The sequence below is a fragment of the Heloderma suspectum genome, chromosome 6 (assembly GCF_057233095.1).
Source record: "Heloderma suspectum isolate Gila_16-S chromosome 6, 16-S_ref, whole genome shotgun sequence".
Lineage (NCBI taxonomy): Eukaryota > Metazoa > Chordata > Lepidosauria > Squamata > Helodermatidae > Heloderma > Heloderma suspectum.
In genome coordinates, this window is record NC_139463.1 from 93,366,297 (window position 1) to 93,388,954 (window position 22,658).

At 43.8% G+C, this 22,658-nt stretch overlaps 1 protein-coding gene across 1 annotated transcript; it reads right to left on the reverse strand.

The window, feature by feature from the left end:
• Nucleotides 1-10,221: 10,221 nt before the first annotated feature.
• Nucleotides 10,222-22,382, reverse strand: LOC146341859 (vomeronasal type-2 receptor 26-like). The gene is made up of 4 exons (XM_084807710.1): nt 22,347-22,382; nt 21,195-21,422; nt 11,611-11,737; nt 10,222-11,123 (listed from the first exon to the last, which is right to left on the reverse strand). Exons 1-4 carry the CDS (start codon nt 22,380-22,382, stop codon nt 10,222-10,224), a joined length of 1,293 nt encoding a protein of 430 aa, XP_084663836.1.
• Nucleotides 22,383-22,658: the final 276 nt, after the last annotated feature.

Consider the following 22,658-nt stretch of genomic DNA (forward strand, 5'->3'; position numbering starts at 1 on the left):
TGTGCAGCTTTTCCAATCTGGAAAAATCCCTGTGGATGCCTCTGCAACAGAGTACAGAAAGAGGAGTGCTCCTTTCCGAACGTACACATGAACCATAAATACAACAATTTCAGTATGATTCCCCTTTCATAAAAAGGACACATTTTTCCACAATAAAGGGGTTTGATTAATTTGTTATTGAATTACCCACTTTCTTATGACCACATCCTAGGCTCTTCAGGCAATATCTGTCGGAAGGAACCATATGTATTAAGCAAAATATGCTGTCCCTTTTCCTACCCCAGTAATCCTTAGGGAAGAATGAAACTTTTTTACTGCAGCAGTGCAATCTCCAGCCACAAAGATTCTGGTATTATGCTCCCCTTTCCCAAACTGTTGTTCACCCATATGGATCCCCCCCCTCCAGCTATGAATGTATGATAATAAATATCTCCCTTCCCTTGTTCTGGATTTGGCATTCACACAAATTATAAGGTCTGCTTATTGACATGAAATGAACTCATCTCTGTCTTCAAATCACATGTGAAAAAAAACAGAAGTATGAATCATTTGTAAATTCCCATACTCCCCAAACACAAACTACTTATGAAGTTTTTCATATGCCCAACATACACCCTACCTGAGGAATCTTGTAGATATCCAACACATTTGCCATGTGGTGGGCAGTTTCAGTGTGAAGTCCTCCGATGACTGCAATTAGATTGTGTTGGCTGTCACACTTATAGTTGGGGACAAATGTGTTCCTTGTGGAAATAAGTTGCATTGTGACATGAAATGTCAACCTTGCATCCAAATAGCTGTCATCAATATTGAATCCCAGAGTGAGATTGGGTAATATTTGAGGATTTTCATTGATCTCGTTTATAGCAAATACCAGAGCCAAAATGTGCTGGTAATTCTTCATCATGACACTAGAATGAAATTTGCAATCTCAGTCATAAGTATGTTATTGCCACATAGCTGTGCACTGTCTTCAGTAATAATTATTCATTACAATATTAACACTGTTAGGGCATAGTCTGAAGGCACATGAGGCAGCCACTTTGCTGAAGCTAAGCAGGCTTGGGTCTAGTCAGTGCTTGGAGGGGAGACTACCTGGGAACCACATGTAGCCACCTTGAGTTCCATGATGGAAGAAAGGTGGGATATAAATGTAATAAATAAATACAAATTAGAAAAATAAAAATGCCACATTTTATGAGCTGGTTCTTAATTCAGGATGAGTTACAGGGAAACAATACAAACAATGTAAATGTGTACTGGAGATATCACTGAAACTCTTATTTCCTACTCTGGAAATATGAGCATTGGTAGCTTGTAATGCTTGTCTCCAACATTAGGTGAATGTTATCACCCCATATTTCTTCAGGTAGAACTGTAATCCAAGCTGGAGAAGAAGTCGGTTCCTTCCACATCACACCTAGCCCTAAAACACGCCCCAAAACATGAGATCCCTCTGCAATACCCACCCACTAATAGTCAGTGTGTCATCCTAATGCAGGAGTGCACCCTTGGCCCCAAGGGTTGTATCTGCAGTATGCTGGGGAGGCTGGGGGCCACATGTGCATATGCGTAAGCATGCTCGCACACATGTTCGCATGCACACATACACATGATTTACATCAAAAAGACAGACATCAGAGAGGTTTTATTTAAAAGGCAAAGCTGTAGTTTGTGTTATGCCAAAATCCATGGGCATTGCAAAAATACTGAATGAATTGCAGGGTTGCACTGCAGGGCACAGAGCATTTATCCAGGATGGGTTGCATAGGAATGTCAATCAAACTATATCAGTGTACAGAAACTATTGATATATAGCATTTTATGAAGTAAACATAACTCTATGTTATAATAATGCAACAAACTTAATAATGCAAATAATAATAATGCAAATAACAACAACAACAACAATAACGCAACAAACCTATATCTGTGAATAGTGCTTTATCAGCCTTCAGAATGTGATATGTGCTATAGTAATGCATGCACAATATTGTTTAGGAACCTGGAATGTCAGATCAATGAATCAAGGTAAGCTGGAGGTGGTCAAACATGAGATGGCAAGATTGAACATCGATATCTTGGGAATCAGCAAATTAAAATGGACAGGCATGGGTGAATTTAATTCAGGTGACCATCATATCTACTATTGTGGGCAAGAATCCCTTAGAAGAAATGGAGTAGCACTCATAGTCAACAAAAGGGTGGGAAAAGCAGTACTGGGGTACAATCTTAAAAATGATAGAATGATCTCAGTACGAATCCAAGGCAAACCATTCAACACCACAGTAATTCAAGTCTATGCCCCAACCACTGAGGCCGAAGAAGCTGAGGCTGATCGGTTCTATGAAGACCTACAACACCTTCTAGAACTAACACCAAAAAAAGATGTCCTCTTCATCATAGGGGATTGGAATGCTAAAGTAGGAAGTCAAGAAATCACCGGGATAACAGGCAGGCATGGCCTTGCTGTACAAAATGAAGCAGGACAAAAGCTAATAGAGTTTTGCCAAGAGAACATGCTGATCATAGCAAACACTCTTTTCCAACAGCACAAGAGGCGACTCTACACATGGACGTCACCAGATGGTCAATATCGAAATCAGATTGATTATGTCCTTTGCAGCCAAAGATGGAGAAGCTCCATACAGTCAGTAAAAACAAGACCTGGAGCTGACTGTGGCTCAGATCATGAGCTGCTCCTTGCAAAATTTCGGCTTAAATTGAAGAACGTCGGGAAAACCACTAAACCGTTCAGGTATGACCTAAATCATATCCCTGATGAATATACAGTGGAGGTGAGGAATAGATTTCAGGGATTAGACCTGATAGACAGAGTGCCTGAGGAACTATGGACGGAGGTCCGTAACATTGTTCAGGAGGCAGCAACGAAATCCATCCCAAAGAAAAAGAAATGCAAGAAAGCCAAGTGGCTGTCTGATGAGGCTTTACAAGTAGCTCACGAAAGAAGGGAAGCGAAAAGCAAGGGAGAAAGGGGAATATATACCCAACTGAATGCAGAGTTCCAGAGAATAGCAAGGAGAGACAAGAAGGCCTTCTTAAATGAACAATGCAAAGAAATCGAGGAAAACAACAGAATGGGAAAGACTAGAGATCTCTTCAAGAAAATTGGTGATCTCAAGGGAACGTTTTGTGCAAAGACGGGCATGATAAAGGACAAAGAAGGCAGGGACCTAACAGAAGCAGATGAGATTAAGAAGAGGTGGCAAGAATACACAGAAGAACTATACAGGAAAGATCTGAATGTCCCTGATAGCCATGATAGTGCGGTCACTGAACTTGAGCCAGACATCCTAGAGAGTGAAGTCAAGTGGGCCTTAGGAAGCATTAGTAACAACAAAGCTAGCGGAGATGACAGTATTCCAGCCGAGCTATTTAAAATCCTAAAAGATGATGCTGTTAAAGTGCTGCATTCAATATGCCAACAAATCTGGAACACTCCACAGTGGCCACAAGACTGGAAAAGGTCAGTTTACATTCCAATTCCAAAGAAGGGCAACGCCAAAGAGTGTTCAAACTACCGCACAATTGCGCTCATTTCACATGCCAGCAAGGTGATGCTCAAAATCCTACAAGCTAGGCTTCAGCAGTATGCGAACCGAGAACTACCGGAAGTACAAGCTGGGTTTAGAAGAGGCAGAGGAACTAGAGATCAAATTGCCAACATTCGCTGCATCATGGAGAAAGCAAGAGAATTCCAGAAAAACGTCTATTTCTGCTTCATTGACTACGCTAAAGCCTTTGATTGTGTGGATCACAACAAACTGTGGCAAATTCTTAAAGTGATGGGAGTACCAGAACACCTTACCTGTCTCCTGAGAAACCTGTACGAGGGTCAAGAAGCAACAGTAAGAACCAGACATGGAACAACCAATTGGTTCAAAATGGGGAAAGGAGTACGACAAGGCTGCATATTGTCACCCTGCTTATTTAACTTATATGCAGAGTACATCATGAGAAATGCCGGGTTGGATGAATCAGAGGTCGGAATTAAGATTGCTGGGAGAATTATCAACAACCTCCGATATGCAGACGATACCACCCTAATGGCAGAAAGCGAAGAGGATCTCAAGAGCCTCTTGTTGAGTGTGAAAGAGGAGAGTGCAAAAGCTGGTTTGAAACTCAACATTAAAAAAACGAAGATCATGGCATCTGGCCCCATCACTTCCTGGCATATAGAAGGGGAAGAAATGGAAGCAGTGACAGATTTTACTTGCTTGGGCTCCAAGATCACCGCAGACGGTGACTGTAGCCATGAAATTAAAAGACGCTTGCTCCTTGGGAGGAAAGCTATGGCCAACCTAGACAGCATAGTAAGAAGCAGAGACATCACCTTGCCGACAAAGGTCCGTCTAATCAAAGCTATGGTTTTCCCAGTAGTAATGTATGGCTGTGAGAGCTGGACTATAAGGAAGGCTGAGCGCCGAAGAATTGATGCTTTCGAACTGTGGTGCTGGAGAAGACTCTTACGAGTCCCCTGGACTGCAAGGAGGTCAAATCAGTCCATCCTAAAGGAAATCAACCCTGAGTGCTCATTGGAAGGACAGATAATGAAGCTGAAGCTCCAATATTTTGGCCACCTAATGCGAAGAGAAAACTCCCTGGAAAAGACCCTGATGCTGGGAAAGACTGAAGGCAAAAGGAGAAGGGGACGGCAGAGGATGAGATGGCTAGATAGCATCACGGATGCAATGAATATGAACTTGAGCACGCTCCGGGAGAGAGCGCAGGACAGGAAGGCCTGGCGTGCTATGGTCCATGGGGTCACGAAGAGTCGGACATGACTGAACGACTGAACAACAATGCATGCATTTCTACAGCTCAAGCCTGCCCACATGGTTGACCTACTAGAGAATATAATATAAACACAGGTATACTTTTGATGGGGGTGGGGGTAGATTCTTACTTGAGATCCTCAGAGCTTATCCCGGGAGGGTATTCATTAAAGCTCACTAGGCTGGAGAGAACGATGGTCTGAGAAGCAACACCACCAAATATGAGACCACCTGACTGGTCATATTTAAGAACAGTGGGATGAGGCTCCTGGATCTCACATTTAGCAGCATCTGCCCAGTACACCAAGAGAGACTGACTGACCAGCAGGAACACCACGTGGTTCCAGGGCATGGTCTGAAGGAATGTGTTGATGTAACCTTGCTGAAGCTAAGCAAGATGGGACCTGGTCAGTACTTGGCTAGGTGATTTACTGGGAAGCCTTTCCAAATCACTTTCAGTTCCATGGAAATAAAGCAGGATATACATTAAATCACTTTAATTCATTTATTTAGCCCTGGTTCCATACTAAACACAAAAAGTTAAAAAAATGTTTTCATTTGCATCTACACCATTATCCTAAAGGTTTCCATGGCTAAAGAACAACCTGGATTGAATGTTCTTTCCGTTTGCTCATAGGCTTTAAGTCTGGCATAATAAGGGAAAAGTGATCAGAATCAGACTTGTTTCTCCCTTGCTCCAGATCTGAAATGCAGGTGGGTGCATTTGTTCTATCTTTCACATTTTGTTTTGTTTTGTTTTAGGTTTGTCAGTGGCCACTGAAACTCCATAGGGGATTTGGCAAGCAGCAAATTTAATTAGGGTCCTTTTAGTAATTACAGAGGACTCAGTAAATTCAAAGTCCTATATTCTCTAGAGCATTGCTGAATAATATATGTTTATCACAGAAGAACAAAATTACCAGTTATCTACTGAATGCATTGCAAACCTCCCTTAAGATTAAGAACATGAGAGTGTGTATGATGCTGCCAGGCAGAGATTTAGGCATAATGATGGGATTCTTAGCAGGTAAAGAGAATAACAGCAAAAAGTGGCAAAGCAAGCAACCCAGGGGAAACAATAGGCAGAGGGGGCATGGAGCTGAACTGAAGAAACATCAGGCAAGTTCTCAAGACCTCAAGGGGCCTTGGGATGGAGCAGGGTATTCTCTGCATTGTTGTGAAGAATGAGCTGCACATGAAACTTTGGAAATTCTCAAAGACAACTTTGGAAGCTGTAAGACCATGGGCCTGGAATCCAAGTAGAATAGGTTTGCTAACAGTAGCCATTCATGCACATGTACATGCTAGGATAGATGGCTGGCATAAGCAGTAATGAGCTTTCATGTGGGGGTGAAAGAATGTTAGGAACTTAGGAAGATAGGAAGCTGCCTTATACTTGGTCAGACCATTTGGCAACCTAGCTGAGTGTTGACAGCACTTACTGGCAGTGACTCTCCAGGATTTCAGGCAGGAATAGTTCCAGCCCTACCTGGAGATGCCAGAGATTGAATCTGGGAACTCCTGCATGCAAAGATGTGCCCTACCACTGAGCTACACCCCTATTGACTAGGGATCACTGAGAGCTGCTTTTCAGTTCATTTCTGATTACCAAATTTCTCGATACCTGGGACAAAGTTGAGATTTAAAAACAAAACAAACCTGCAGGAGAAACCCAAATGGCCAGACTCATCCATCCAGGCCCAGGGCTTTGAGTGTTTTGCTTTTAAACATCTGTGTTTGAATTCCTGTGGATTCATTCATATTAGTGCTGAATTAGGGTTTTTACCTCTCTCTTTTTCTGACAGGCTCCTCATCAGCTATATGTCAGGCAGATATATAGTCATCTTCATGTTAGGAATGGCTGTAGGTATTGAATTAGGCTGGTGCAGATGCATGATAATTTCATTTCAGATTATTTTGTAAATAGGAATTTACCAAGATTTGCAAAGTTCTTCATCTTTAGAAACAAAAGAACATGAAAGGTTTTGTTTTAATTGAATGCGGGAGTGCGAAGGAACAGAACTGTCTTCTTTCTTCTTCTTTTTCGACATAGCATTTTGAATGTGATTGCATTAATTTATTTTCTCTGTGTGCTGTACCGAAAGGCCAAAGATTCAGAAAGCCAAAGGAACAGCAGATGGCCTTAGTGCCATCCAGTTTGCAATACAAACTAGAGGTTCAGTAGACAGCCAGCAAGACAAGGAGCTTGAAAGGGGCTTTGGGGTACACTGTGGTGCTGAAGGGTCTGTAGTTTGCAAGTTGTTTCATTTTTACATAAATGTTTGCAAAGAGATCAGAAGAAGAACATAGGGACTCAATGTATGGCAAAGCTGAGCCCTCCTGATTCATCACGGTTACAAGAGAACAGGCTATCTATAACATATAAAAGCTGAGACAAAAAAGGGCAGTTTTAAGAGAGAAGAGAGAAGAGATAAGTAGGTTGAGAGGCTGGAATGGGGGAATAAATATGATCAAGAAATCTGACATCTTTGACAGTAAGATATTTCTAGAAGAAGAACTTAGATAAAATAGGAACAGTGTAGTTATGATTAGCTGGATGCATTTAACCCTGGTTATTTTCCTACCCTTTTGCTCTTATGGGTGTGTGTGTGTGTGTGTGTGTGTGTGGTGTTACTAGTGCTGTACTGAACGTTTCTCCCCCCCCCCAAATTTCAACCATTCACATCCTGCTGATCGCATGTGCCCACAGACTTACATGCAAAATAGAGCCGTGAATCTTGCGTATAAGCCTATGGACACATAGATTCAAGACTCTATTTGCGTATAAGTCTATGGGCACATCCTCCTGATTGTCTTTTTTTAAGACATTTTTTTAAAGGCAATTGGCAGGGAGAGGGAGGAGGCAAATGGCTCTGGCTGGAAGAAGCAGCCGAGTGCCATTCCACCTCCAGTCCTCCTGGAGCGGAGGTAAGTGGTCCCAATCCACTGCGGATTCCTGAGGCTGGATTCCAAGGAATCCGGCCTCATTTGAATCCACAGCAGATTTCTTTGACATCCCTAGATTTGTGTGAAGGCAGGGAAAGGAATTCCATTGTCATCTCTAATCTGTGATTGCAGGTGAGCAGTGTACAGGGGACCCCCTCTGATCATAAGGGAATTGGGATAGTGGTAGCTGAATACTCATCTGGCATGTACAGGAGTTCCTACAAGCACTGTAGAAGAAGTGGACTTTGCTTGTCCTTTGCCTTCCCTGTGCAGAGAAGGCCAAGGATGAGCAAAGCCAAAATTTGCAGCCTCACCTGCCCCATGTCCCCACTGCGAAAATGCATGGGGTAGGCAAAGCGACTTTGTTGTAGGTGGGTCTGTTCCAATGTGAGAAAATCTGCATGCAGCGAGATCAGTTCCTGGCAAAGACACCAGTAGGATCATCATTCTGACATGCCCTCTGGGGATCAAATGACATCACAGGTATGGCCTTGCCTCCTGACATCATTCAGCACAGAGAGGACTGACTGGGTGGGGGATCATCCACCCCCACACCCCATTCTAGTTGCCTGCTTCTGGTCTAAAGTTTCAGTCTTTAATTAATTATAATTCTTGTTATGCCCTAGCTCTCTGTGATTCTGACCTAAGTCTTTGTGATTTGGATGGTTCTCTTCCTACTCGTATACTCATTGTTTCAGTGTTTTCATCCAAAGAACCTCTTCCTCTGTTTTCCCTCTCCTTGTTCAGGTCCCTTAGGATCTATTGTTGGTCTTTCACTTCTTTCTCTCTGCACATCATCCCTGGGTGACCTTATTAAATCCCATGGCTTTCAATATCACCTATACTCCAACGGTATCCAGCTCTACCTCCCTCCAGACCCATAGCTCCAACTGTTTCTCTAATATTTCTGCTTGGACATTTCATCACAGTCTCAAACTAAATATGTCTAAGACAGAAATGGTTATCTTTCCTCTGAAGCTCTCCTTTCCTCATGAACTCTCCTTATGTATTGATAAGTGTGTTGTCTTGCCCCATTGACCAAAGGGACTATGTGGGATTTCCTCTCCCCATCACCTATGGGAAAACTGTTCCTTCACTGGACAACCCCACCTATAGGGTTTCTTCTTATAACAAATGTTTATATTTCTGGGCCTAAGGAACTCTCTGCTGTTATAGCTCAGAGTTCTACAAGCTGACCCTTTTCTGCTGTCACCAGTTCTGTCACCAATTCGGAATACTTTAAAACCTCTTAGTAGCTGGTATAAGAGGCTTAGGTGTGAGATAGGCATCAACACTAGAGACAAGATGAACTATTAAACAAGGAATTTATTAAAGGGATTGTGCATAAAGGATTACTAATATTTACATTGTCATTTTCAAAACATTGGTTAGTGGCAATTATTGGGGTCTAAAGGGACACTGCCACTGTTACAAGCCTCTAAGAACTTCTTTTACCTCAGGCCAAATTCCCTGAACCTTCACCTTAGTCAAATAACCTTCCAACCAGGCCCATCTTATGGGTACAGTCTTCCTGACACCACAACTCCTCCCATTGTATTTTTGGCTGCTTCAACAGTTTATCTGGGTTTTTACTGCCTGCTTGTATAAGCTTCTTCTGGCAAGGGCAGCCTCCTGGCATAACCAGCCACTTGCTCCCTACTCCTGATGTTCACCAGCCACACATGGTTATACCCCAGAGAAAGAATAGCTTCATATTCAAGCTTTTACTTTCTCCTCAGCTTTCCCTTAGTCTTTTTTTTTTTAGAATACCACACACCAACCAGCAGATCATCTCCCTCTCTCTGACACCACAGATGCCCTCTAACTCCAACTAAAACACCTAACTGTCAACTCTCATACCTTAACTCTCATTTCCCAACCACTCTCTCCCACGTAGCTAGAATCCTCAGCCAATCAGAATTATATTTACCTTATCCAGGCCCCATCTAACAATATTCAAAGTGACTGTCTTTTTATCCCCCTTCAAAATGTCATTCAGCAACACAGGCCTTTGACAGAAACATAACAAGGCCTAAGGTCAACTCAGATACATTGTAACTTCACAGGGCCACACAAAGTCAACATTACACAACAACCACAGTTGTATGCAGGCATTTCTTCACAGAGACACATGGGAGGAGGGGCAATGTTTCAACCACCCCAAAGAGATATGAGGAATGAGGGAATGTTCACAGGGTCTTTGGCATGCTGAGATGGAGGTACTCACAAAACAGGAGATGTGTGTGTGTGTGTGTGAGAGTGTTGGCATAAACACTCCCTTCTAGATCTTTAATTGTGGTGAACAACAGAGACACATACATGCCCCATCTTTTTTATATTATTAGTTCTTCTCAGTTGTTCAATTCAGGCCTCAATTGTGCACATCATGGTTATTTGCTATTTTCCTTGAAGGAGCTCTCGATGCAAGTTCACTGAAATCAATTTTGGCCTGCAGGAGTTAAAAACTTACTTTACTTCTTCAGTGATTTCTCCATACGAGCTGCTCCCTATTGTTTAGCTCAGGCCTCAAAGCAATAATGTAGCATTTGGGCAAAAAGATGCAACCCATCAACCCAGAAGCAGAAGCTAAAATAGAGAAGACCTCCACAGCCACCATGTATTTTCCTTTGGAGCTCAGATAGCTTGGAACAAAGGATAACCAAACACTGCAAAATACCAACATGCTAAAAGTAATAAACTTTGTTTCATTGAAATTGTCGGGCAACTTCCTGGCAAGGAAAGCTACAGTGAAGCTGGCAATGGCCAGAAAGCCCATGTACCCCAAGACACAGTAAAACATAGTAATGGATCCCTCATTACATTCCAGTACAATTTCTTCAGCCATAGAGTGTCTATCAATGTCTGGGAATGGGGGAGAGATTGCCAGCCACACAGTACAAATGCTTCCTTGAATAAGGGAGCAGAAAAGAACGATAGAGTAGGCCAGTCTTTTCCCCATCCACTTCCTCATTCTGGATCCTGGTTTGGTGGCCCTGAAAGCCAGAACCACAGTAATTGTTTTTGCCAGCACACAGGAAACAGCCATTGAGAAGATGATGCCAAAAGCAGTTTGTCGGAGAAGACACAGCACCTTGTGAGGTTGGCCAATGAATAACAAGACACAAAGGAAGCAGACCAAGAGGGAACTGAGAAGACTATACGTTAAATACTGGTTGTTGGCTTTGACAATAGGTGTATCATGATGCTTTATAAAGATCCCAAGCACCAAACCTGTGATCAAAGAAAATGAAAGAGCAAAAAAAGCTAAACTAAGTCCCAAAGGTTCTTTATAAGACAAGAAACTTATTCCTTTTGGAACGCATAAATCCTGTTTCTTATTTGGATAGTAGCCATTTGTGCATTTATAACAGTCATCAACATCTGAAAAAGAAATCACATCCTCATAAAGGCATTCATCAGAGCAAGCATTAAAAGACTAAAATCTAATTTGCCTTGTGATATCAAATTAATGCATTATCAGATGGTATGCAGATTAGGCCACCCAGATCTGTGGAACTAGAATATAGATAGCACTGTTAGCACTGAGGGCCATAGAACTCTGGGAAAATGGGGCAAAGACCATTTCATACTGGGCTTATCTTTACGGGGACTGGTGTCAACTTGAAATAGGGTCAGATTTTATTGTATGTGGAGACAGTTTCCATTTTGAGCTATCCCCAGTCAAACTCTTGTGCGATTCCAAATGTCAGACTCTTTCCTTTTCAGAGCTTCAGTCCAATCTGTCTGCAATAAACCATTTAATCATGTTTTGAACATTGATGGAAGTTAAACCCGATAGGTGCATGATTTAGTTTGTTCCTCTGAGCTACAGACAATACATGTGACAACTGTAAAATACATTTCTTACCCTTCTGACTTGAAATCTTCCCTTGGGGACATGAGACGCAATCATAACAGCAAAATGGTTCCCCCTCCTTCATTTTCTTGCTATAACCCGGATAGCAATTGTCATTACAGAGAGAAAGGGGCTGTGCCTAATCCAGCAATTAAAAAGGAGAATGTCAATCTGGGGTTTATTAAGCTTAGAAATCTTAAGCTAATTTTAGAAAATCTCACTTAAAGCAAAGAAAGAAAAAGAAAAAAAGGAACAAATAAATGATATTACACCTGCAACAATGGTTATTTGTCACATTTGATATTTATCTATGTATTGATCGTGAGATACTATTGTTGCTGTATTACTAACATATTTTCTTTCCATTTATAGCTAGTCATGATTTTTAGGGCACAATCCTACAGTATAGATTCCCTGAGGACGTAGTGCTCCAGTGGTGGAGTGATTTGAGTATCCAGCACCCTGCTGCACTCTTGCTGGCTGGGCACGAGGAACATCAGAAGCTATTTTTACCTTGCCATTTACCTTGCTAAACGGCTTTTTAGATTAGACGGGGTTCTAAGCCCATCTAACCCTCCATCTTTGATAGGAGCCAAAAGGTTGTCAGATCCAACATATCCATGGCCTCTCCCCTCCTCAACCACCAGCATGCCACCATCCTCTCCTCTTTTCCCCCTTCCTGAGGTCCGAACTCCAACCTCCATGATTGGGGCTTGGGGGAGATCCACAGTTGGACCTTTCCCTCCAAGGTCATAGCTCTGTCTACGGCCTCAGTTGGAGGGTGGGATCTGCAGCACCCTACGTCCCCTTTAGATGCTGTCTAGGTGCCATAGGATGTATCTCTTAAAATATTACTACCTAAACATTATCCTTCTTCATCTGATATTATGCAAGGTAAGTCTTTCCCATGGTTTCCGGAATTACCTAGTGCTACGTTCATGTCCACTAGTGATAATTAATCTGCACAAGCAGTCATCTTGGGCCATGTCACATTACTAATAATTTAAATTTTCATTACTATCCCAAAATATTTAGCCAGAAAATAATACATCACATGCCTTGGGCTAGCATTGGTTTATACTTGCTCTGTGTCTACCCTATAACTATATTGACAATGAAATGCACCTCATCTAGTCAGATAAGTATTTTATTAAAAAAAGAAAAGAAGAAGAGGTGGGGGGAAACAACCCTGGAAGTAAATTCGGCTTCAGTTTCAGTCATTGAAGGTGCATGTCAAATCAGTGTGTGGCAGCAGGAAAAAAGCAAACTTTATGCTAGGAAAAGCAGTTAATACTTATCCTAGTAAAGGGAGTGATAATAATTTTAAAAAACCCAGCATTCTGATGATCTTATAGTTGGGGTGCACAATGTTTGGCCTGGGAGCCAAATGTTGCCATCCAAGGGTCCCAGTCAAGTCCTCTAGGGTTTCCCAGAATGCCATGTCCCCTTCCACTGGCCCCATCCTCTTTCCTGGGCCCCTCCCCTCTCTCAACCACTGATCGTTTGGTGGTTTCTCAGCTTTGTAATTAATCACAAGCTGGATATGAGTCAGCAGTGTGATATGGCTGCAAAAAAGGCAAATACAATTTTATGCAATTTTATAAATACAATTTTAGGTTGTATCAATAGATGTAAAGTTCCTAAATCATGGGAAGTAATAGTTCCACTCTACTCTTTGCTGGTCAGGCCTCACCTAGATCACTGTGTCAAGTTCTGGACATCACAACTTAAGATGAATTCAGATAAATTGGAACAAGTTCAGAGAAGAGCAACAAAGATGATCAGGGGACTAGAAACAAAGTCCTGTGAGGAGAAATAAAAGGAACTGGGTATTTTATCCTTGGGAAATCTCGGGGGAGGGGGGATATGATAGCACTTTTCAAGTGCCTAAAGGGTTGTTGCACAGAAGAGGGCCACAACCTGTTCTCTATCATCCAAGGCTGTAGGACAAAATATAACAGTCTTAAGTTACATAAAAGCAGATTTAGATTGAACATCAGTAAAAATCTCCTAACAGTCCTAGCAGCCAGACAATGGAACCAACTGCCCAGGGAGGTGATAGGCTCTCTGTTGCTGGAGGTATTCAAGCTATCTGGGTTGCTTTAAACTGGATTCCTGCAATGAGCCAGGGGTTGGATGCAATGGCGTAAATAGTTCCTTCCAACTCTGTGAGTCTATGAACCTTTTGTACAGTGTTTTCCCCATACTAAAAGACTCCTACAGCTTAGTTACTGAGAATAAGACTTTTAAACTAAAATATCCTGGTATTTTTGGTATTTTGTCCCAGGCCCCTTTTGTCTTCAGCCCCATGTATCACTAAAATATGCTTCCCCCACCCACACACACACAAGAGCTTTTCCATAAGGGAATTTGTCCCATGGGCTGAAAGAGATTTTGTGCCCCTGCCTTATAGAAATCTATTATATGGCCACATTTGCAATACTGTATACCAGGGGTAGGCAATCTAGTGCCCTCCAGATATTTGGACTACAGTTCCCATAAATCCTGAACATTGGTCACGCTTACTGGGGCTTATGGGAGCTGTAGTCAAAAACATCTGGTGGGCACCATGTTACCTCCCCTGCTGTATATAGTTTTGGTTGCCCCATCTTAAAAAGATGGTATTCTAGAACTGGGAAGCTGGCAGAGAGAACAGCAAAAAAAGAAAAGAAAAGGATCCTCTCTGAGGAAGGCCTTGTAGGCCCCTTCCAACCCTACAATTCTATGAAGGTGTTAGAAAAAGGGGAAGTCTAGCGAGACAGTCACATAAGCATAATCAGAAATAAACATGTTGACACAGTCATGCTCTAATGAGTCAGCTAACGGCTCAGTCAGTTGACATGTCTTGTGGCTAACAGAAAATTGTAAAGAGGGGGGGTATAAAAGATTTGTGCATGCTTAGCTCGGGGTCCAGACTGCTCTGCACCCATTTTGCAAAACGACAAATAAAATAGTGTTGGATCCACTGCTGCCTGCCTGGCATCCTTTCTTTCAACCAGAAGCAAGAACTTTTTATCTAACAAAGGGGTAAAATGTTTTTCTTCAGTTGGAATTTTTAAAACCAGGCAACTAAAGTGGACATGGTATAACCTTGAAGAAGTATATATTCTTTGAAGAAATTGGCTATAAGTGGGTTTTTCTCCCTTTCTCATAATACTTGAACTTGGGTTCATCCACAAAAAAATGATTGGCAGTAGATCCAGCTGAGATAGTGTAACCCGCTGGTATATTCCCCTTTAAGAATTCTGGAGGGGAGATATTCCTGCATGGTCAGTAAGGGAGTGAGATAAGGAGTGGCCACCGTTATGGGCAGTTTCCTCAATGCAGTTTGGAAGAAGCTTGCTTTCTCCTCTCTGTAAGTCCCTGAACCCTTGAGACAGGTGAGTAGTGAGGCTTCCTTTAAAATGTTTAAAGAGTCATGATTTTCACAAACACTATGAGTTCCTTGTCTGATTATGTTCTTTTATATTATATAAAGGGCTGCCTGTAAAGTTTGTTCCCATGTTACTGACTCTGATCCACTTTGAGAAGACTACAGCGGAGTTGAGGTGAAATGAGAAGAGCCTGTTTTCCCTCTTTGGCCTGCAGACAAAAGCTTCAGGGAGAAGTTTTTGTTGTGGACCCCATCTGGAAGACAGAACTTTGGGAGGGTTGTGCTCTGTTTTAGGGGTTTGTGATATGTGAATTGTTATTTATGTAAAAATCTTATATGTGTATTATTATTGTTGATAATTAAGAAATTAAATGATATGTGTAAATTGTCCCTGTATAAGACCTTTGCCGTGAGTCCCTTTAGAGACCCTGTAGAAAGCGTTACAATAGCAAGAAGTATTTCTTCATAATTTGAATCTATTATCCTGGACACATCATAGCATATTTGATGCTTTTCATGTAAATATGAAAAGAGACTAGTCCAGATTATATAGCAAAATGGAGGGATGGCGGAGAATTCCTCCATGGATTTCAGTGAGGCTGAATTCAGTGAGGCCCCCGAAACCCATGGCGGAACGGCCTCCCACCCCCCGCCACCTCGTGGAATAGCCCCAGAATGAAACTTACCTGGGGCTCCAGCGGCGGCGGCTCCAGCAGCAGCTGGTCTTTCGACCGGCGGCCACGGCCGCCATTTGCGTCCTGCTCTTTGCCATGATAGGCTATGTAAGTATTTACGTAGCCTATCACTGCAAACCCCCCCCCTCAAAAAAACAGTGTACGCAAATGGCGGCGGCTACGGTGGCCTCCATTTACGTTCCCTTTTTTTCGCTGTTTTAGCCTACGTAAATATTTACGTAGGCTATAACGGCAAAAGAAAAAGGAACAAAAATAGCGCCCAGTATGCTCTTTGTGTTCCCCTTTTTTTCGCTGTAATAGCCTAGGTAAATATTTACATAGGCTAAAACAGTGAAAAATAGGGAACGCAAATGGCGGCCGCCATAGCCGCCACGATTTGTGTACGCTGTTGTTTTTTTGGGGGGCTTGCTGTGATAGGCTACATAAATACTTATGTAGCCTATCACAGCAGCTTTGCTGGACGCAAATGGTGGCAGGTATGGCGGCCGCCATTTGCGTCTGCAGCAGCCCGTCCACGGCCGGAACTCTGGCTGCTGACAGCCCTGGCCGGCGGCTCCATGGAGCCGCCGTGGAGCAGAGCCGGCCGGGCAGGATTCTGGGGGGAGGAACGGATCGCCTCCCCCCCATCGAGGATTTCAGGGGGAGGGACGGAGCGCCTCCCCCCCACTGTGTATGTCCCTGGACAAAACCAGGTAAGTCTTTTGTACATCCCTAGCAAAATGTGAAGAGATTTTGCACTTCGCATTCAGTATGCTTGCAGATATCTTACAGGGATGTACGAAAATCACTTACCTTTCGCGGATTATGCTGATGGTGTGGGGGGGAGGCATTCCATCCCTCCCCCCGGAATCCTGGCCGGGGGGGGAGGTGCTCCGTTCCTCCCCCCCAGAATCCTCTGTGGCCAGCTGTGCTCCGCGGCAGCTCCACAGAGCAGCTGGCCAGACCCAGCCAGGCCAGAGCCGTCTGCAGCCAGATTTCCGGCCGCGGAGGGCTCTGGGTAAAAAAACAAACAACTCCGCGTATGCAAATGGCGGCGGCTATGGCCACCACCATTTGCGTTCCTTCTTTTTGGCCGTCTTAATCTACATAAATATTTACGTACACTATGACGGCGAAAAAAAGGGGAACGCAAATAGCGTAGCGGGCGCTTTTTGCATTCCCCTTATTTTCTCTGTCTTAGTCTATGTAATTATTTACGTAGAGTAAGACGGCCCAAAAGAAGGAACGCAAATGGCGGCGGCCATAGCCGCTGCCATTTGCATATGCCTTTTTTTTTTTTTTACCCAGACGTTTTAGGCTACATAAAAACTTACGTAGCCTATCATGTCTGTGTAAAAAAAAACACCAAAAAAACGCAAATGGCGGCGATGGCAGCCAGTCGGAAGACCAGCCACCGCAGCCGCCGCCCAGAAGATCTGCCCCAGGTATGTCTCATCCCGGGGGGATCTGCGGGGGGGCGGGGGGGCAGGCCGTTCCGCCACAGATTTTGGGGGGCGAATGCACTGGCATTCGGCCTCCCCGAGATCCGTGGCAGAATTCTCTGCCATCCCTAGATATCTATCTGGTGGAAAGTGAATACCTATCCAATTAACAGGAAGCAGAAGTACCCTTTCAGTTTATCATGTTTTGTTAAAAGCTTTCCATGTTCACTCAAGCTCCAAGATGCTGAAAACTTACAGCTGTTAAGGGCCACACCCTTAAGAGACATGGTATTAGGGCAGTATGTATATGGTATCCTATGTTGCTGTTAGTTTTAAGCTTTACCACCATCTTTGACCTGGATGGCGTTCAGTGGCAGAGTGGTGAAGCTAAATCCCAGATTTGTATGTTCACTGAATCGATGCAGCTCCTGCAACTATCATGCAAAATGTCATGTTACAGGTATCCAGCTTTCAACCAATACCATTCACATAGTATGACAGAGTTGGAAGGGACTCAGGTAGTTGTACTTGGCTTTAGTCGCTGACCATTGGTGGTGAGGCCACTGCTGCTGACTATTAACTGGCTGTAAGGCAGAAAGCTACTACAGCTGCTCCTTTTCCTGGTCTTTCTTCAGCTTCCTCCAGACCTCTGTTTTCTGTCTCTGTCTCTTCACAGTTCCTTCAGAACCTCCCTTTATAAATGCTCTTTCTCCTCACAATCTCGCCTCACCATGCCCAATCTGTCCTTTTACACTGTCCCTTCAGAATCACCCTACAGTGGCTCATCAAGGTCAAAAAGAGTGGAGATGTTGTCACTCTGCACTGACATGCCATTCTGACATGCAGCTTGGGACCTCGATATTTGAGGGAGTGCCTCTTCCTATATATGCTGCCGAAGAACTGAGATCTGTTGGTGGGGCCCTCCTCTGTGTGTCCCCAGTACAAGACATACACTATGGTGGGAAGAGAGCCAGTGGGGTGTAGTGGCAAGAGTGTTGGACTAGGAGCTGGGAGATATGGGTTCTAGTCCCCACTTGGCCATGAAAGCTCACTGGGTGACTTTGGGCCAGTCACAGACTCTCAGCCCAACCCACCTCACAGGGTTGTTGTTGTGAGGATAAAATGGAGAGGAGGAGGATAATGTAAGCTGCCTTGGGTTCCTTGCGAGAGGAAGAAAGGTGGGGTATAAATGCAATAAATAAATAAATAAATAAATAAGTGGGGGAGGGCCTTCTCTGCTGTGGCATCCCAGTTGTGGAATGCCCTCCTCTTGGAGGCCCAATTGGCGCAGACATTGGTCTTGTTTCAGCATCAAGTAAAAACATGGCTTTTTACCAAAGCCTTTGAGGGCTAAATGCATTCCCTAGCACATTGTTTTCACTGTTTTATTGTTTTAGATTTTAACTGGTTTTAACTTGTTTGATCGTTTAATAAGTTTTTAGGTGTTTAAATTATTTATTGTTTTATAATGTTTAAATTGATTTTATCTGTATGCCTCCCTGAGATCTTAATGATATAGGGTGGGATAGAAATGTTTTAAAGAAATAAAGAAATAATAAATTCTATTCCCCCTCTTATCCTGCAAATATGAACTTTTTAACACCATCAGTGAAATGGAGTGAAAAATGGGGTGAAAAATCACTTTTTTTTTCAAAACCTACACAACACGTACTACACATTCTCCCTTACCTAACATGACAAGCTGTTTCCCAAAAAGATACTGGCTGAAGCTGTCTTGTATGAATGATTCCTGCATGCCAAAAAAATGTTGCTTGGAACAACTGCAAATTCCAACACAAAGTTTTTGGGTAAATTCTATAAGACATATCCTACATACTTATGGGTTTAGCACAGAAGTTTTACCTGCCTACTACTTCCATCACGTGAACAGGGATGCAAATGGTGCCCACTACGCCGTTTGCATCCCTGTTTTTTCATGTGATAAGCTATGCAAATATTTGCGTAGCCTATCACGTGAAAAAACAGGGATGCAAATGGCGTAGTGGACGCTATTTGCAGCCGTAAAGCTGGTAGATTAACCTAAATGCAGCCGTAAATGGCTGCATTTAGGCTAATCTACCAGCTTTACAGCCACAAATGGTGCCCACTACGCCATTTGCATCCAGAGACTTAGCACAGTGATACGGCACAGCAATGACTGCTGGCCATATCCCCAGCGATGCGGAGCAGGCGGCCAGCTCTGCAGCAACAATGCACAGAGGGATCCGACCTGGATGGATTCGGGGGGAGGCAGACGTGAGTGCTCCGTTCCACCACAGGCCCCAATCAGGCCGGATTCTTGGAATCTGACCTCACTGGGGTCCGTGGTGAAATTCTCCCCCATCCCTACGGGCATCATGCTGTAACCCCTTATAAACCTAGGGGGAAGGAATCTGCAGCTAAGTGAGATGCAAATGTGTCATTTTCACTATTGTTTGCCAACTGTTTTTAAATTGGTTTTTACTGCATTTTATCCTGTGTGCCTTTTTTAAATTGTGATGGCCTATGGCTTGGAACAATAAAGACTCATTCAAAAGATGCTGTACAAACGGAGAAATGTTCTGACAGAGTAAACCCTATGCCAAATACCATGTCAAATAACTAGGGATGTTGGAGAATTCCACCACGGACTCCAGTGAGGCCGGATTCTTCAGAATCCGCCCCCCCCCCGGCGTCCATGGCAGAACAGCCTCCCCTCCCCGCCACCCCCCGAAATCCCCCCTGGAACAGACCTACCTGGTGGCGGTGGATGTGGCATCTCCAGCTCATCTTCCGGCCGCTGCCAGGCTGCTGCGGCCGCAAATGGCAGCCATCGTAGCAGCCGCCATTTCCGTGGCTGCATTAGGCCATGATAGGCTACATAGATACTTATGTAGCCTATCATGGCAAAGAGCAGGGGCGCAAATGGCAGCCGCAATGCCATTTGTGCCCCTGCTCTTTGCCATGATAGGCTACGTAAATACTTATGTAGCCTATCATGGCTTAATGCAGGGACACAAATGGCTGCCGCAGCAGCCCGGCAACAGCCGGAAGTCCGGCTGCAGGCAGCCCCGGCTTGGAGCCGGCTGTGGAGGATTCCAGGGGGAGGGACAGATCACCTCCCCCTCAACGCCGAAGCCCCAGACCAGAACCAGGTAAGGGATTCGTACATCCCTACAAATAACTTTCAAACTGCTAGTGGGCATTTGATAAACTTTAAACTCAAATAAATAAGTCATTTATTGCCCTTCCTCCCTCCAAATGGGAATGGGTCATACTCAACCCCCCCAGTCCTACACTGAGAATTTTCAGATAAGGCTGTTGAGCTCCCCCCCCTTCCTATATAAGGCATAGAATCTACTGCCTCCACCCCAATTTCTGGTTATAGTGGCAGCCAACCCACCTTTAACTCAGGACCTCTACACTGGCCCTATAATACTGCATATTGATCATTTAGGGTACTTCACACAAGGCTTGTATTGTGCAATTGTCTTGCCTTATTCACAAAATTTTATGGGCAGTCCAGATTATGATGTCTTCCGCTTTTATCCCTCCCATGTTTTCCCACCATTTTGCCCATCTTGCTTTTTCCTATGAGGAAAAAAAAACCTATTAAGGAGGGGGAAAAGGAATAGCTGCACAATGCCTTTACATTTATACCACTAGGAGATCCCCATCTGGAAGCACCATGAGAAACAGTTGTCACATGTCATTGACTCAGTCATCTTGAACACAGTTGAACTTCCAAGGATATATATTGAAATATGGTACACCTGTGTTTGAAATGCAGAAAGGAAAGGGGATATTTTTGAACCACTGTTTTTGTCTGACAAGCTTTAAGGGAAGAGGACAGAGGGCCAAGCTTAACACAACGTGATGCATGTCTTTAGCCTTGGTGGAACTGGCTTTTATAAATACAAAAAATATAGATCGTGCAGAATTGAGGCTGCTGCATAAGCAGAGGGGGCTTGTATGCCTTTGTTTCTACCATGCTCCTGATCATAATCACTCTTCTCCGTGCCTGCTATTTACAGTTGGAGGAAAATGGAGCATTGACATTGCACATCACACCTGATTAAAAACTGGACTATTAGAATATTTCCCAGACATTTGATAATTTGATGCTACCTGGTTAAACCAGCTGTGCCATGTTATGGCATCCTCGTTGATGATTAACACTTGGTCTGGAGGAGCCTGGGGATCCACACTTCCAATGTTCACTTTACGAAAAGATTGGTTGGAAGAAATAATCCAGTTGGTCACATCAAATCCAGCTATTAACTCCCCATGCTGGTCAAATGAAACCTTGTCCCCAGCACTGTTGTTAAATGAGACACCCCTCAGAAAGTGATGAAGCTAAACAGAAAAGGGAAAACCAAGGGTTTAGAAAAAGGTTGCAGTGGTACAGCTGGGGTAGATTAGGGGTAGCCAATGTGGTGCTTTGTGACCACCAAGTCACCCTACTCCTCTCAGTTTGTATTTAAACAATATTTTAATATTTTTGTACTGGCAACTGGGATTGTTTTAAAGTGAAGTGGATCCTCTAGCTGCTGCCATCTTAGTTTCCCATGAATTACTCTAGGCAGTTTATTTGTCCTTGTGACTAGTTATGCCCACCCTCTTTATGTTTGTGCCCAGGACAGTTGATCAAATTTCCAAATGTGCCCCCAGGGCCAAAAGTTCACCTAACCCCATTGAAGCTGGAACTCGTCTTCTTCTTTTGCACCATCACCATCATGGGTCACCCTGCAGCTAAAACTCTCAGTGCAACATACCTAATTACAAAATAAAAGTCAAAATTCCATTTTAAATGCTGTCAAAATTAAAATATATAAACATAACCTGTGGAATGACATTATTGTAACTTCTTATGCAAGATAACTGTTCTTGCATCGATTTTCCAAGATCACTTTCAATCCCTTTCAAAGTATCAATTGTGTTTGAAACCATTTTGCTGGTCATTTTAAAATGTAGTCTCACACGCAACCTTCTACAGTATTCGTCAGCCACAAGAAGTCATGCAGAGGAGCTGAGAAATAGAGATGACCTTGTGAAGTTTTATATGTATGCAGCAACAAGGAAAGGATGGGTATTCTGTAGAGTTGGGGTGAGTGATGGAAGATGAGCTCACCTTTTATGATGCAGATATAGCAGAAAGGAGAATTTTTGGCGGGGGGGGGAATGCTGCCACCCCTGCCCGCCCACCCACACTCACTCGGTTGGTTGGTCAATCAGCCAGCCGCTCCCTCACTTGACCCCTGCTGCAGCAGCCACTGTTACCACCTCCCCAGGGCTCCCTTCACCCTGCCCATGCATGCCTGGGTAGGAGTGGGGCTGCCTTGAAGCTGGGGTTGCCCTTCCATGGACTTGTGTGGTGCCCCCATTTCTGTTGCTGGCAGAGAAAGGGGTGACCTCTTGCAGGAGGCCTGCAGCACAATGCAAGAGTGGCTGGGAAGGCAGGAGCAAGTGAGGGAGACCAAATGAGCAATGGGGCGGGGGGGGGGGATGTGGCTGTGGCTGTAGCTAAGGCAGCAGGGAGGCAGCAGTAGCAGACCCTCCTGGGCTGGCAGAAGGGGAGGGAGGGGAAGAGCA